This window comes from Tympanuchus pallidicinctus, unplaced genomic scaffold, assembly GCF_026119805.1.
Source record: "Tympanuchus pallidicinctus isolate F22 unplaced genomic scaffold, pur_lepc_1.0 scaffold1, whole genome shotgun sequence".
NCBI classification, from domain to species: domain Eukaryota; kingdom Metazoa; phylum Chordata; class Aves; order Galliformes; family Phasianidae; genus Tympanuchus; species Tympanuchus pallidicinctus.
This window is the reverse complement of record NW_026294618.1, coordinates 82,696,836-82,713,352: the sequence shown is the minus strand read 5'-3', so window position 1 is coordinate 82,713,352 and position 16,517 is coordinate 82,696,836. Positions and strand designations below refer to the sequence as shown.

At 41.1% G+C, this 16,517-nt stretch overlaps 1 protein-coding gene across 7 annotated transcripts in view; it reads left to right on the top strand.

The window, feature by feature from the left end:
• TTC7A (tetratricopeptide repeat domain 7A) overlaps positions 1–16,517 on the top strand; it is a 161,067-nt gene that overhangs the window by 118,263 nt on the left and 26,287 nt on the right. For 6 of the 7 annotated variants that reach the window (XM_052684050.1, XM_052682452.1, XM_052681689.1 and 3 more), the window contains one exon: positions 7,562–7,764. The exons of the other annotated variant lie outside the window; for it this stretch is intronic. In XM_052684050.1, coding sequence (XP_052540010.1) covers positions 7,562–7,764 — 203 coding nt within the window. The remainder of the gene's footprint in view (positions 1–7,561; positions 7,765–16,517) is intronic. 7 annotated transcript variants of the gene reach the window in all.

Here is a 16,517-nt window from a genome sequence, read left to right as displayed (position 1 = left end):
TACAGCTTGTCTGGTCCCTTTTAAAAATAACCCCCCCTGCAGCTTCTTGAAATGTAATGGCTTTTTAAAAGGGTAGAGTCATCTCATTAGGTTTTACATTAACAAGCCTAAACATTATTCTTGGCCCAAGTCTGAAAGCAGCCCTGTGTCAGGGCCCTACTTCAGGGAATACTTGGAGAGGCAGCTCCCAGCAGTTCACAGTTCTGCTGTGGTGCAGCTCCAGGTGAGATGATCTTTATGTGATCCATATGCCCATTTTTTTCTCTTTTTTTTCTGCTTTTCATGACTGACAGGTTAAATCAGGCTTGAGAAAACTTCTGTGGCATTAGTAAAGCTTGTTAACTCCTTCCACTTCTTGGAGCAGAAGGAGCTATGAGAATACTAGAGTTTATTGGTGATAATAGTACCAAGACGAATGTAGCTGGTAGCTGTTTCTGTCCCTTTTTTCCTTTACAGAATTATGCCAGTACTCCTCCTTTCTGTTTAAAAAATACAATCATGCTGTTTGGCTAAAGAAAATATGTTTGGAATGGTTCAGATTTATGACCAAAACTTACTTTCATTACGCGTTTTTACAAGATTGCTTTTGACCTGGAGAGCAAAGTGAGTCAGTTCTGAAAGTAAATAGTTTTAGTAGTTTTAAACTCCTTCGGTAACAAGTGATTTCTTGCCCAAAGTATGTGTGAGTGTATTTCCAGGCAGTAATAATAGTATACTCTGTTTATGTGGAGTATTTTAGAATGCTGCAAACCAGTTTAATAAGAGTTCAAATACTCCAGCTCCCGTTGCTATATTATTTTAAGCTTTACTTTTAACTACAATGTCCACTTTGTTTGTCTTTGCCAGTACTTTATATCTGACAATTGAGCTTCTTGACTAGCCCAGTACTTTACCAAATATGGCCACTCACAGCAAAGTAGGTCTGGTAATTTGATCTTAGATTGGCTAAATGCCTGCTAAATGCAGCCTGCAAACCTTACCAGGTAGACCTAATGCTTATTTCAAGGAGCTTTTAAAGAAAAATCACCCTGATAACTGTTCTGTGTAGTCACAGTGGGCTGGAGAGAGCTACCTGCTGGCTCACTAATGTGCTAGAAGTTTAGAAAAAAATATTCTCATGAACACGCCATAAACAAGAAATGTAAAGAGAGCCAGTGTAGCAGGGAACAGTGAGCTAATGGAAAAACATCTGTTCCCCTGAGTTATGTACAGCAGAAATATTTTTTTTTCCCCTTCACAAAACGCTTGTGATTTATTTATTTTATTCAGCGTGGGCCAGTTCCTGGGAAAAAAACTGTGTTAGAGGAGATGGGCTTTGTTCCACGAGAAAAAGTCGTAGGAGCCAGTGGGCTGGAATCTGCAATCCCAACTGGCCCATGGCCACAGCCACACGTGGGCAGGGGCAGCCCAGGGACAGCAAAGGGAGCAGCTCACCAGCACAGCTTAGGTTTGCACAGCTTGCAATGTGTAATTAAATGCTCTCCCTCTCTAAGCTTTTAGCAATCCTAATCCGCCCTCAAATTATAAGCTCAGATATTAAAGGTGTTTATCAGGTTTGGGAGACATCTTTATTGATGTTGCAGAATAGCTGAGGTCAGATACTCTCCTGCAATACAGCAGGAGTTATTGATGCAATTCCAGTATTTTACTTTTTCTTGGGTTTTTGTTTTTAGTGTGTTTTTATTTTTAAAGTTCATTGAAATTTTAGAGCTCCCCCTTTATTGTTCAGATTCTTGAGCTCCATGATTTTTTGGCTCTTTACAATGATACAGGACAATGCAAGAAGCTGGAGGCTGGTGAAGGGCAATAGGAGGAAATGTTTTACCACGAAGCTATTACTGAGAGAAGTAAAGGTGTACTGCAAAGGACTGATCTACAATGTTTACTTACTAGGAGGGATTAGGAATGCTTCATGCTGGAGCTAGAAATGGTGAAGTGAGCTGGTTTGGTTCCCTTTGAAATATTACTGATGCAGTTAATAAGCCAGCAGGGTTCTGCTAGAGTTCTGGTTTAGCAAGCTCTGGCCTGGTCTTCTAATGCAGGCTAAAGATGGCCAAATTCCCCACGTCTCTTCAACTTAGTGTCTTCAGGGAGATAGTAGGTCTTCATACATGCTCTGCAGGTTGGTTTTGTTTATTTCTTATCAACAATATTAATTAAAGAATTAAAGGAGTCAAAAGCATTCTTGGCTGCTTCTTATCCATACTGGACATTTTGGATTGCTTCTCCTGTTCCTGAGGCTTCTGGATGTTTCTTGTTGCTTAGAGAAGGATGTGAAGCTTTGAGACTGATAATCCATTTTTCATGGGTGGTCTTCAAAGCATACGTGGCATTTCTCGATATCTGGGCCATGCACGTTCTCACGTATGTGAGCTCTCACTTAGGAAAGCAGGCAGCAGCTCCTTGTTAAGCAATCTCTGGGTCCTTTGCCAGTGGATGGAGAGGAACCTGCTGCACTGCCAGCAGTACCCACAGTATGGCAGAGAGTACCAAATACTAGCATTTCTCAGCTGCTCAGCACCTTTTGGGCTAGTGACAAAATATGCTTGGTCCTGAAGAAAGCAACAGGACAATTATCCATATGAGGGACAGAAGATAGGAGTTTATACTTAACTAGGTTGGAATTTAGAAGTATTTCCTTTGACTATAGCAGTAATCAGTGTTATAAAAGGGGATACAGAAAAAAAAAAGATGCCTATCCAATAGTATTTTGCTACCATTATCAATGGTGGCCTTATTGCCAAAAGCATTTTTTGTTTGCTCCCAGCATTTTGATTTTGCTCTCCCAACTCTCCCAGTTGAGAAGGAACGATTCTGTCACCAGTGAGCACCATCCTACTTCATATAGAGGAACCAGGTGTCTTGTGGCAAGTTTCGTTGTATTTCAAATGATTTTTTGCCTGCACCAATAATTTAGCATAGAGAGTAACTTGTGATGGTTCTGCATCTTTTCCAGAAATGCTTGCTCTAATGCTGCATTTGTAATTAAAGAAGCTCATTTGCCGTTTCAGCTCCTGGGAGACCTGCAGCTCGGAAATTTAAAGCAGGTCCCTGGGCTCCAGTTAGCTACCAGCTTGCTTGCAAGAATGACTTTTAAGAATGTACATCTCTTGCCTCATTCAGAAGAGCTAGTGGTTGAGCTCAGGTAGATGGGGTTATGTTCTCCTTCATTTCTGTATTGAAGGCTTCCTCAAATGAAGTGATTACAGTTGGGATACAGCATGAATCTTCAATCTGATCTGCCTGCAAATTGCTGCATGCATGGTTGTGTCATAATAAGGGACGATGACTGAACGTCATCTGACAGCAAGAAAAGACAGAGGGAGAACCCTTTGTCATGGTAATAGCTCTGCATTCACTGATGAAAGAGCTGTCTCAGAGGAGTGGGTCTTTCCAGCTGGCTGTGGGCTGCTGCAATAACAAGTATTAATAGATCCTGCAACCAGATGGATTCTGTGGAACAAAAAACACCTCTCCACACATCCTTGCAGGCTGTCTCACCTTCTTCGGGTGTGAAGGACTGCTCCCCAGTGTGCCATCCTGCTGGTCATCTGGCTACGTGGTGTTGGCCATGTCACACAGTAGTATTTTTGGGGTAGGTGAGAGCTAATTGGGCTGACACAGAACAGTGATGTGGAACAGTCTGCCTGTGGGAGTAAGTGCTGCATCTTGGATAACACTGAACGTGATTCACAAGGAATGAGATTTTAACTCCTGGGTGTTTCGCACTGCAGAAGCATGTTTCAAATTTATTTTATTTTGTTGGCTAGGATTACAGTTGTTGCTGCTTCTGTGGTGACAAGTATAATCACTCTTGACACTGCTTTGAAATGCTTAGGAAATAGGGAATAGAGTCAGTGTTCAAGGTGATGGCAGACAGCTCCATTCCTCAGACTGGCGCTGTGATGCAGACATGACTAGATTACACTGCCTTGCTGCTCAGATGGACTCCCCTACAGAGCCCTGGCAAGCCATTTATCTTGGAGACAAAAAGAGGAGCCGGACTGCAGGAGGCCCAGCTTTGTCAGTCTTCTGCAAGTGCTCCTGGTCTGTGTATCTGTTACCTGTCCTTGGAGAGTGAGTAGATGATATTCTTCTGGCAGTTCTCACTTGATTGAGGGTCCTCACTATAGACGAGCTAAAGGTGCTAGTAGGCACAACCAGAAAAACTAGGAGCTAGTGGTACGTAGTCAGAGGCGTGGTGTGCTCACATGAGCTGAAGTCAGCCTTAAGGCTGGTGCATCAGGTGGAACTGGGATCACAAGTCGAGACAAAGGAAGTTGAAGCCACAAGAAGAGATGACAGCAGAGAAGGATGGACAGTACTGCAGAAGAGCATATGTGTGAACTTTGAAGTGGATTTGGGAGCTGTGTGAAGCATAAGGTGGATCTGGGACAGAAATGAATCACGCTAGGCTGGTTCTTGGAGTCAGTTGGATAGCTGCTCAAGGTCTCAGTAGTTATGGCAAAAATGCTTGTAGTGCACTGAGGATGATTATTTTTGTGCTTTGTAGCACTGGGAGTGCCTTTAGTAATATTTAGTTCAAAACACTTTGAAAACTTACTTAAACATGTATCAAGATGATGTTAAGTAAGAGATAGGAAGAAAGCTTGTAAAAGATAGCCTTTGAATTCAAAGCTGCAAGGAGTGGCAGCACTGAGAACAATGTAATCCAGCAGCTTGAGGTTGATAGACGGCTTCCCTGAAGCAGTGAACCTTTCATGGCAAATCTTACATCCTGTATACCTGTTTCACCCTGAGGAAATGCTGTCTGCTTTGGAGAGGCATCGAGTACCACGTCTCTTATATGGAGCTGCCTTGTGAATGCTGCTTGTTTGGTCAGGTCATGTACATGATTAGGTGATACAGGAAGATATCCTGAATAGCCAAACAGACAGGAAGCTGCTAACCCAGGTAATGCAAAGGCAGGCATTTCAGTACTTCCAGCACTGTTAAGGAAGTGGGAGTGGTAATCTGTGATAAATCCATTGAATCCTTGGTTTTTGGCTTTGATCTCTGCCTCAGTTCTTACTCCATGTTGCGCAAGCACATCTTGTTCATCTGTAAATGAAATGAGTATGCAATAGAAGTAAAAAAAAAATGAGTTTACAGAAAGCACATTTTAGTGCAGGCCTAAATGATTTCCCTTAGTGTTTATTTTTAGCTGGGTGGGTAACCCAGCTTGTGGTTTGTAACCCACAAGCACTTCTCTCATTCTTTTTTGATGCAAATTAGGCCTCCCACACCATTAAATCGTTTTTTACTGACTATTGAGCCTGTGAAGAAATGGATTGAACTTTAATATGCTACATTACTGTACCATAAAATACAATTTGTAGATCTTATTCAGATTCTGTGTTGCTGCACTTCCTCTAAATAATTGTTATTACCGAAGAAGATTTACAGGCACCGTTGAAAGAAAGAATAAGTACTCCCTATTTTCTATGCATTGAATCACAGGCTGTGCATGATTTCACATCTAAACCACCTTGCTCCTCATGCTTTTTTGAAATTAAACAAGTCACATTATGCTGTTAGTTGCTAATAGAGATTTTAATACAGCAGCAGCGAGAACTTCTGCTGCCTTCAAATAGTGCCAGGATTTCACCTCTTCTTTTGCTCTGCTAGGGCTGTGCTAAGTGTTTATCTTCAGGCTGTGAATCATCACTTTGCACATCTCCATCCTCATTATTACCACATGTATAGCATCAGCTGCTGCACAGCTCTTGGCAGGAAAATGCTCTGTTCTTTGGGAAGCACAAGTAAAATGCTGTCCTCCCACAAACTCTTGAATAAGGTTGTGCGCATACTCAGCTTGACAAGATGGATGGCCTTCCTTTCTGCTATTAGATGGCTGCACCCTCCTGGAGCCGAAGAAGGGGATGCATACTGAGATTTTGTAATGATTAACCAGACAGAAATGTATATGAGTCACTTTTTAAGTACATCGCTCTTACCAAGGAGCTGTTGTGCTCATGTTGACAGCCTCAGAGAAGGATGTTTATCTGAAGTACAACTTTGGGAGGGCTAAGAAATCTTCCAGCTTTTTATCGATGTTGTCTCACTCTGCTCTCAGGAGGAGCACTTAGATCTGGGTGTTAAGCCATGCTGCCACCTCAGTGGACATCATGGTCAGCATGCCAGCAGCAGAGCTAGCTGTGCTCCCAGGCTCACATCTGATGGGCTGAGGAGGAGCCTCTTCTGTTCAGGCAGGGCTGGTGCTGGGATGCTCTCCTGCTTGCCTCATGGCCAGCAAGCTCCATGTCAGTATGCCAGTTTTCCTAGCACTCCAAAACTGTCAGTTTAAGAGCTGTACAAGAGACCTTATTTTTAAAGCTACTTTACTCCCGCACAGAGTCTTTCTGAGAGCATACCTTTGAAAGTAAGGGCATTTAAGGTTGGATCTAAATTCAGATTTGTTTATCTAACTCTGGAGCCTGAATTTGTGATTTCAAATTGAACTCTAGAGCTGTCAATACCTACTTTACTACCACATCACTTAAAAAAAAAAAAAAGGGACTTCAAATTTTTCCAGTAATAAGGGATAGAATGCTAACAGGTTATGGACTAAAGGGTGATGTACAAAGAGAAAATTATTTTATGTACATGCATGGATATACACACACCTGCCTATAAAAAAAACAATTTCCCTTTTCATCTGTGTGTCGATGAAAATGGAGTATCACTTCTGAAGCCTTCTGCTAGAATTTAATGCATATGAAATCCTGAGAAGTTCTAAAATCTAACAATGAAATACATTTAGAAATTTGTTTAACTTAAGAAAAGATTTGATTAACAAACAAACTGACAGTCAAACATCTCAGTGTGCCTTTGTAAGAAAAATGCCAGCATCATTGCTAAGAGATGAGAAAGCAAATTACCGAGCAGTCTCTTCCAAAAGCTGCTTTTAATTTCTGTAGAATATGTGTGAGGAGGTAAGTTTGTGAATATGCAATATAAATAAGTCTCTGTGATGTAAGCCTTTGGATTTTAATGGAGACTTTGAAAACTTCAGAGACAGCTATTTCGTAAACTAGACAAGTAAGCAGAGGAAAAACACTTTTAATTATTTTTTCAAAATATGGAAATACTCTTTTGAATAAGTTATTTAACATCCAGCTTGGTCAGATGTGTTCTATTACTCTGACATGTTTAAACTACTCAGTAGACAGTAATGGCTTATTCTGTCCTCTGTTTCCACAGATTACTTGGAAACACACTTGATGGCTCCAAGTGGCCACCAGCCCTGCTTCCTCAGAGCTCAGTTCAGCACATGTTTACATCCCCTCTGAGGAAGCGCTCCGGTGTATCACCAAGGCCATCCTCTCTCAACATCTAAAGAGGTCCATCAAAGTCTGTGTAAAGACTTTAACATTACAGAATATCCATTTACTGTCTCCACTTTGTGTTAATAAACACTAAATAATCATAATAAGCACTGTGCAGGATGGTGACCTCGTGGTTTAATATGTTTAAGGAAGATGATACATAGTTAAAATGAAGAAAGGTGTCTAAATTATTTCAACTAATGGTAGGGTGTTTTTGTGTTATTTTTTTTCAGCTGAACTTTTCATGGAACAGCAGCATCTCAAAGAAGCAGGCTTTTGTATCCAGGAGGCAGCTAGTCTTTTCCCCACATCTCATGCTGTACTGTACATGCGTGGGAGGCTTGCAGAGATGAAAGGCAATTTGGAGGTGGCTAGGCAATTGTATGATGAGGCGCTCACAGTGAATCCAGATGGAGTCGAAATTATGCACAGCCTGGTGAGTTTGCAGGGGCTCAGCTCCATTATCGTATGTACATTCATGATTAACTGTAATAAGATGGAAGAGGGTTCGTGCTTGCTCTGAATGCCACTGTCTTCCTAATCCTTACAGCAAGTGACTGTTTCGAGAGTAAATGGGGTAGCCTGAACATTTAAGATTAGATCAAATCTTTTTAACTAATTAGTACTTGATCAAAAATACTTGAATTGACAAATGCTGATAGTTTTGGAAATTCTCTGCTTGATCGTCCTTACTACTTTTTCTACTACCTGTTATGCATTTTAAATAAGGAATGTATTGATGTTAAGATCTGAAATAACAGCTATATAGATATATATGGGGTTCGTAAACCTTGAGCCAGAGTCATGTCTACTCACATGAAGACAAACTATGAGTTTATGATAAAACTATTGTCTTAAGCTGAGGCTTAACTCCAATCTTTTATAGGAGCAGTGACTCCCTATTTGATGCTCATGGGTGGTTTTTTTTGGTAGCATTCCTATCTGACAAATGTTTTTTTCTGTTGCACCGTCCCTAAAACACACTTAGAGACATAAGGCCTATGCTTTCAGGTTGTTGTTTCTATCAATTTATTATTATTATTGCTATTGTTATTTTTATACAAGATGCTGTGTAGAGACTTAAAACCCACTTAATTTATGAAATCAGAACTTTTAATTGTATTTCATCAGTGATGTATCTTGTTAACTATAGCCCTTATTGTGTCTCTCTTGAGTTTTATAAGACTTTCTTGACCAGTTTAATTTTTACAGGAACTGTGTATCCAGGTGACTACTTTATGTCTTTGCTAGCAGAGCTGTATTCTCTGGTGTCAATTTAAGCATGATAAGGTTTGCAGACAACTTCAAAACTGAAGGGCTATCAGTGCACAGGAGGACAAACATACAGTGAAGTGATGATCAAGAGAAAGTAGTAGCTCCTACAGGCAAGGGAGGAGAAAGCTGTAAGAACTTTTGTTCAGTGCAAAACCAGTAAAAGAATAGCTACTGCATTTGTCAGGAGGAGGTCACAAAACAGCCATGCACATACCATACTCATATGCTTAATGGAACAGTAGAATTTACTTGGTTGTGATCCGACCTTTGCACAATCTAGAAAGCCAGAATGATATGCTTTGCTTAGTTACTGTCATGATTTCAGACAAGTAACCAGTATCAGGCAAGCCATCGAGTTAGATGCCAACCTGGTATAAATATATCTCATTTTTGCCTTACTTCATGAGCAAAGCCACATACTGTGTCATCTCATTTCAGTTACTTGCAATTTTCTGAAACTGTAGTCATTTGGAATAACATTTTCTGAGATGCTCGGTTTTCTTTGGAAAATGTCACCCAGCATGGCTTAACTCTTTCTGAAAATGAGGCTAAAGAAGAGGCTTTAAAGGTTTCTGTGATGTCTTCTTTATTGAGCTGTGATGTTCCCACTTTCTGTCAGATGTGAGTGGTTTTCATAACATATTAATGTGCTTTTCTTAAGAAAATCCTTCCAAGGTCATCCAAGTTACAATCTTTAATAAACACATTTTGTGTACGCTTAGTAGATTAGTGTTTCTAAACTCTGTATGGATACTCTTTTCCCTCAAGACCAAGTAAGTTCCACCATCTCTTAGCGAAGGTATGGGACTAAGATCGAGGAAGAGGCAAAGAAGACAGAGAGATGCAGAATTTGAGTGTAAGGACTAAATTTATGAACAAATAGGGAAAAGGAAAGGCATTATAGTTACAGAGAGAGAGAAGGATGGATAGTAAAGTAGATGCAATAAGTGCAATAAGGTAGATGATGCTGATATGGCTGGACAGATGAGAAGAATGAGACTGGATTAAGAAACCAGGCGAGACATATGAGGAACTGAACCTGTGAGAGTACTTCTACTCTACAGCTCTTGGTCTCCATAAAATCTTTCTGTTCTGGTATCAGTAAATATCAGTGAAAATGACTTGTATATCCATGTTCCTCATCTCCTTTAGCTTGGCATGCTGGCAGCTGATGATTTACACCTGCTAGCTGCAATATCAAAAGGCTGGTCTATCTCTGCTGAGATGAAGCACAGCAGTAGATCTAGGATGCCACGTAACGACTTTCCTTTCTGTGCTTTTCCAAAAGTGAGGAAATTGCACATAGCAAGTTTGAAGCATCTGATGAGCACTATTGAAAAGTCTATACAGAAATTAATCATTCTGCCTTCAGAATAGAGCTTGAGTAACGCATGGTAAACAAGGCTTTTAGGGACTATGCATTAAAAAGAAAGGGCAAAAGTAAAATATTGAGAGGCTGCTAGCTATGTGAATGTCTTGTATACTGAATGAGACAGTGTCCTCATGGAGAACTTAGATGAGATTTAGGTAATTGAAGATGCAGCGAAGCAAGTGGTGAAGAAGGTGAATTTTGCACCTCTTTGAGACCCTATATTCCCCTATATTCAGCACTAGTGAGGCCGCACCTCGAGTACTGTGTCCAGTTTTGGGCCCCTCACTGCAAGAAAGATATTGAGGCCCTGGAACGTGTTCAAAGGAGGGCAACAAAGCTGGTGAGGGGTCTGGAACACAGGCCATATGAGGAGAGGCTGAAGGAACTGGGAATGTTCAGCCTGGAGAAGAGGAGGCTCAGGGGAGACCTCATTGCTCTCTATAACTTCCTGAAGGGAGGTTGTAGTGAGCTGGGGGTCGGCCTCTTCTCTCGTGTCATTAGTGATAGGACCAGGGGGAATGGCTTCAAGCTACGGCAGGGGAGATTCAGGCTGGACATTAGGAAGTATTACTTTTCAGAAAGGGTGGTCAGGCACTGGAATGGATGCCCAGGGAGGTGGTGGAGTCACCAAGCCTGGGGGTGTTCAAGGAAAGGCTGGATGTTGTGTTGAGGGACATGGTTTAGTAGGAGCTATTGGGAATAGGTGAACGGTTGGACTGGATGATCTTTTAGGTCTTTTCCAACCTTGGTGATTCTATGATTCTACGATTCTATGATTCATCAAAAGAAAGCTGAATACCCTTCTGAAAGGTATGTGTTAGATAAATACTAGCCATGCTGTTATTAAAAAAACAGGTTCTTGGATATAGCTGATTCTTCCACCTACTTGAGGGAAATGTGTGACTTAGGTTAGGCCAGAAGCCAAATTGTATTATCAACTAGGTACAAGGGACTTAAAGCTATCCAAGCTGAATACACAGACAGCTGACATTAAATTCACATGCAGTTTCAATGCTGGTCTCCAAAAACATTTGAGCACTTAGTTGTTACTGTGTAATGATTTAGGGAAAGTGGAACTGGTTATGAGAGCTACTGTCTGACTTAGTGCAGTTGCCATCCAACTGGCCTAGTCCACTTTAAGGGAAAACTGCTGTAGACAGTGCTGGTTCTCCCTGGTGTACCAGCATCAATTAGCAAAGTAGTCATATCTCTTCCCCTGGGCTCCCAGAACTGGGTTGTCAAAGCTATATTTGGAAAGTTCCAACTTGAAGAGTGTTGCTGGCTGTAAATGAAGGGCACAGATGTAGCGATGAATACGTCTACTGGGTGTCAATAACTTTTACTCAGGGCAGAGTCACCACCATAATAAACACAAGCTCTTCCTGCACAGCTGAAAACAATTGTGTTTTACTGTGACCGTAGGTGTATACAATAGCTGTCAGTTTGGTGTGCTTTCCTTACAAAGCTCCCTTCTGCGTGGGAGCTGCAGGTGCAGCAGGAATGTGCTGCTGGGTGTCCCTGAAGAGATGGGCAGCACACTCAGCCTCACCGCAAGGCTCTTGGCAGCTCTGGTGTTTGATACTGTGGTAAGCAAACCACGGGCACGTAGGAAATACTAGACTAGGAGCAGTGCTGCTTCCTGCCAGAACTTGCAGTTTGTAAGTGGTGTTGCAGGATCCTTAAGCTCCTGCTGAGAATCCATCGATGGCCTTTACAAAGTAGATATTAAAGAAAGCTCTCATTGAGAAGTTACTGTCATTGGGAAGAACATAGACAATCAGGCTTTGGGGCTATTTGGAACTTATCAAAGAATCAAATTATTCCTGTTGAAGTATAGAGTTATCATTTGGTTTGATTTGCTGTCAGAAACAGGCTGGCTTGATACCTAGAAATTGTACATGCTATAGGAGCACAGCTCTCTTCAGGAAATAAGCCTTCCACATTTCTCCTCGTTCATACATTTCCATCTTCCCTCCCTTTCTGTAAGAGTTCCATTCTTGTCAAAATAAGATTTTCTAGGGCCTTTCCTGCAAGAATCAGCCCTGTAGACGGGCTAGTGGGATAGATGTCTTCACTGATGCACAAGGAAGAGCTTGTCCCTTACCCCCTCATACTGCACAGTGACTAGACAGCTCTGTCACATCCTAATCAGTTTGCCAGCATATTTCAAAACCCAATAGCAAATGCTTATTTCTCTCATTACGTACCTAATACATAATTCATTACATACGTAGCTTTGAGACAGTGGTAACAAAACTGTCGTGTGCCCAACCAAGTCAGAAAATGAAACATAAGCTGCAACAGATGACGCTCCCTTATAAAGCAATATATGACTCTATCTACATGTATGTCACTGAGGAAGAATGTTGAAGTTTGCTAGTTCCCACTAATTGGTGCCTTGAGCACCATTCTCCCTTTTGATTCAGAGAAGGGAAAGGAAATCAATGCCAGCGTGTTGAATTTGAGTCCAAATGCTCAGTATGTAACACTGTAATACAAACTAAAAACATTCTGAGATATTCAGAAGACTCTTGCCCAGCAAATATCTCACATAGCAGAGATGTTTCACAGAGCTAGAAAAAAAATTAACATTTTAAGGGAAGGAGAAGGAGAGACATGTATTTCAAAAGGAAGGAAATGAGCATTTTCATCTCCCTCACTACATCAGAGTTAATGAATACAACCTGGGACTTCCTGAAATAGATGTAGGTTTTATTTGTTTAGTAATCCACAGTACATTACTCCTTTGTGAGCTTGTCCTGTCTGGAGCCTGTGTTAGTTTTCAGATTCGCAATGCCCTTCAGCAAGGAGGCTCACGAGTCTGTTCTCTGCTCTGTAACCTTGTATGTCAAATTTTGTATGTTCCTGCTGCAGCTCCTCCCAGCCACACTGATCCATTTCATGGTCCCCATTCTTCCCGTGGAAGATATTGCGCGCCATCATTTGTTATTCATCCCCTGCTGCTATTACTGATTTCATAGATAACTGAGACAGAACTGATCCCATTTCTTTCATTATTGTATTGCCTCTCTCTACACTCTTTACAGTTCTTTCTTAGATGAGAAAACTTAAGCAAATAGCACACTTACAAAAAATACTGTGTTTAATATTTAGCTTAGCTTCAAAGACAGTGGTGTAGATTCAGTGTGTAAAGAAAACACCATATTATCCTTTGGTCTTCTACTCATGTAAATTATTACCGATATGCATTTCCATACAAATACAGCAGACTAGTTCAATTGCTTTGTATTAACCTGATCTCATTACGGAAGCTCTATTTCCATCTCCTGTGCCTGTTGGGGCTAGTTTTGTTGGCTTTTTTCTGAAAGGTCAGCAGCTCTAATGAATGGGCTGTGATTTATGATAGCAATGAGCAGTGTAACAGTGTTATCTTGGGTCCTTGCAAAAATGTGGGTGTCCGGGTCTGTGAATACAGCATAACCAGCAAGCGTGCGGTTCTGGTCTTTGATAATATTTATTCCACTTCCCAGAGACATCCTTTTAGCTGATGGAACACACATTTCTCTCTCCTAGTAATGCTAGAAACAGAAGAACATGACTGAAAACCATTCTTTTGTTTATTATGGTCCTTTTGCATACAATAAGTAGCTTACTTTTTGTTAGATTTCAGCATTTAAAAACTATCCAATGCTTTGTTCAAATCTTCTGTTCTTAATTGTTCAGCAGGATGCAAGGGCTGAATAAATAGAAACAAACTTTACAGAGAGACTTGAACTGTTAAATTTGTCCTTCATTGTGTACTTACGATGCAATTTCATGTTCACTTTAGTAGCATAGTCAACCTATTGTCTCCAGACTCGCACTTGGAAGCATCAGGATAATTTGAAGACTACAGTCTCCACTGATTAGAACATGGAAATGAATTATTTCTGTTCATTTATTTCATTTTAACTCCCAGTATGGTGCATGCATCCTTGTTTTCAAAGGCATCCGTTCACATAATAAAAACATGGCTTGATTGCTTAATATTTTTAAGGATGACATGCGTTCTTTCCTAGGGGATTTGCATCATGCTGGCATGGAGTAGTCATATAAATCACAAGACAGATTCTCAGCAAGGGTAGGTGATCGTAGTTTCATCATACCCCACGGTCTGTGTGTCTCACATGGTAGCCAGGACAACTAATTAAAAGCATTTTTACCTTGAAAGCTGAAGTTAGAATGCTTTCTGTGTTTAAATGTGGGAACAAAACAGCATCATTTTCATATTAATGTGGTTACTTATCATCTAAGGAGCTGCTTTATGTCTACAGATAATCCAGTTTGTTTCTTGTTTTGTAGATAAGTATGCCACAGTCTGTCTCCATTTTCTAGTGGCATTTCTTGCTCCATTTTTTTTTTTATATAGTTGTGTACAGAGAATTGAACATCACAATTAAAATGCATCCCTCTGCAGTTAGGACTACTGTGCATTTGCCCACCTAATTGTAATGAGGTGGATAATTGTGCCTAGAGATGCAAGGAATGACCTACTTTTATGTGTTCCAGAGATAGTTCTTTCTAGCTGCATTGGATGGCACCCTGCTCTTGTTTGGCACAGACGATAAGCAGAGATAGAGACCAGGTAAATTTCAGTTGAGAGGACAGTTGTACTATTTCTGTGATAAATTCTGAGCATATTTTTCTTATCACATCTTCTGCATTTACAAATATTCAAAGTGAATCCTTGAGGAATTACTGCCATAAGAACTTGAATTTGAGTAGATAATGACTGCAGAATGAATTTCAAAATATTCTTTGCATCTCAGAGTCGACCAAATGTTTTGGTTGAGGTTTTGAATACATGGATCCGCTTACTTTTCTTAAACAATGCATTTTGAAGTTGGAAGTACTTCACAACATTTTTCTTCTTTTAAACACCTTTGGTTGGTATCACGTGTGTTTGTCGCTTACAGACTTCATGCTTTTTTTCAAAGCCCTTCAGGCCAAGTGCTTGCAGCATAGTGCAGCAGGGTGGGTGCTCCCTCTCCCAGTACAAAGCGCCTCTCAGCCCTTTTCCATTGAAAGCAGCCCAGGTAGCTGGAGGGGGAGCTCTGATGTTCAGCCCCTGCACGTCCAGCTCCTCCTGTCAGCTGTGGTGTGTCACGCTTTGCTCTAAACCTCTGTAAAACAGGGATGAAGCTGCTAATCTACTTCATCTGGGGTTAGAGAGCTTAATTAATATCTGTGCATACTTTCAGATGACAGGCGCTCTATCAGCACAAAATCTTATTTATTCTGATTATGTATCTCGAGTCCTGTGGTGCTTTATTCACTCGGGCTTTTGGAACCCAAAATATTTTGAGTAATGTGCTGTAACTGTTTATACCCTCCTGTCCCTAAATGTGAGCAGTGCTGAAAACATTATTGTGGCGGGAGTGGGTTTTAGCAGGCAGATCTGTGAGCTACTTCATCCTCTGCTAAGGATTTGTTTTCGTTAGAGGACTCTGCCTAGCCTGCGTGTTGCCAGTTGCCCTCCCTTGTATTGATAAGCACAGCCATGCTGTGAAGGACAGAGCAAAAGAGAGCGAATGTGAATCTGAAGACTTTCTAGCACAGCCCTCTTCTCTTCCTGGGGATAAGATATGACAACGCCTGCAAAAAATAGCTTTTTGTGGGGGGAAGGAGGAGGGTGCTTCCTTTCTGCTCTGACAGTGAATATATCCTTCTGCTCTACAAATTCAGCGCAAGCAGAACATCGTTGTGCCAGCACAGCTTTGCAGTTTCCCCCGATGAGAAGATTTGGGATTTTTAAGGAGAGGGATGACAGACCTAAAGGTGGAAAAAGCATTAGAGTAGACAGTCATTGCAGGCCTTTCCAAAAATGGAGCAACCTTGAACAGAGTGCCTTTTTTTTTTTTTAATTAAGTAAGTAATAGTGACAGCCAACGGGAGATTCTAGCAGCCCAAAGGAAGACCAGTGACGTCCGCTGTGATGCTGCTTGGAGAGCTACAGACTCAGGGACTCTTTTAGGTCTTCCTAATACAGTGTGTACAGGAAAATACTGGAAGGGTGAATTACAAAGCTGTTTGATAAGTCTAGTCTCCAGCAGGATGTTTTTGAACTATGCTGCTAGTACAAAGCACTCCAACAGTTTAGCCCACCCCATAAGTATTCCTCAATTGGGAAAATCTCTGCATGCTGTAACCAAGTTTTCTCACGGTCTTCTATTCAGTACTGCATTTTTCCAGTGCATGTGTAGAACCAGCAAATGGGGATATATAGGTGTAGAGGAGGGAAGGCAAAGGGAAAGAATTGTAAAGGATGCAGAAGAGACTGCTTACTTTAAAATAACAAGGTAAAGCATTGACCAGAGACAATTAAATCACTTGTTTTCTCATCCATTATTTGCTGTCCACACAGCTGTTCACCAGATTGTTTCTTCCTTTTCTGTCCAGCTCTGCCTAGTATATTTCTGCAGATGAGCCCAGCCTTGTTTTGCCCCAGCAGGCTCTTTCAATGATATTTCTTCGCTGTTTGATCCAAGAAAGGCAAAATTCTCTACAAAGAATCTGAAAGAATCCAGTGGTGTTGAAAGAGT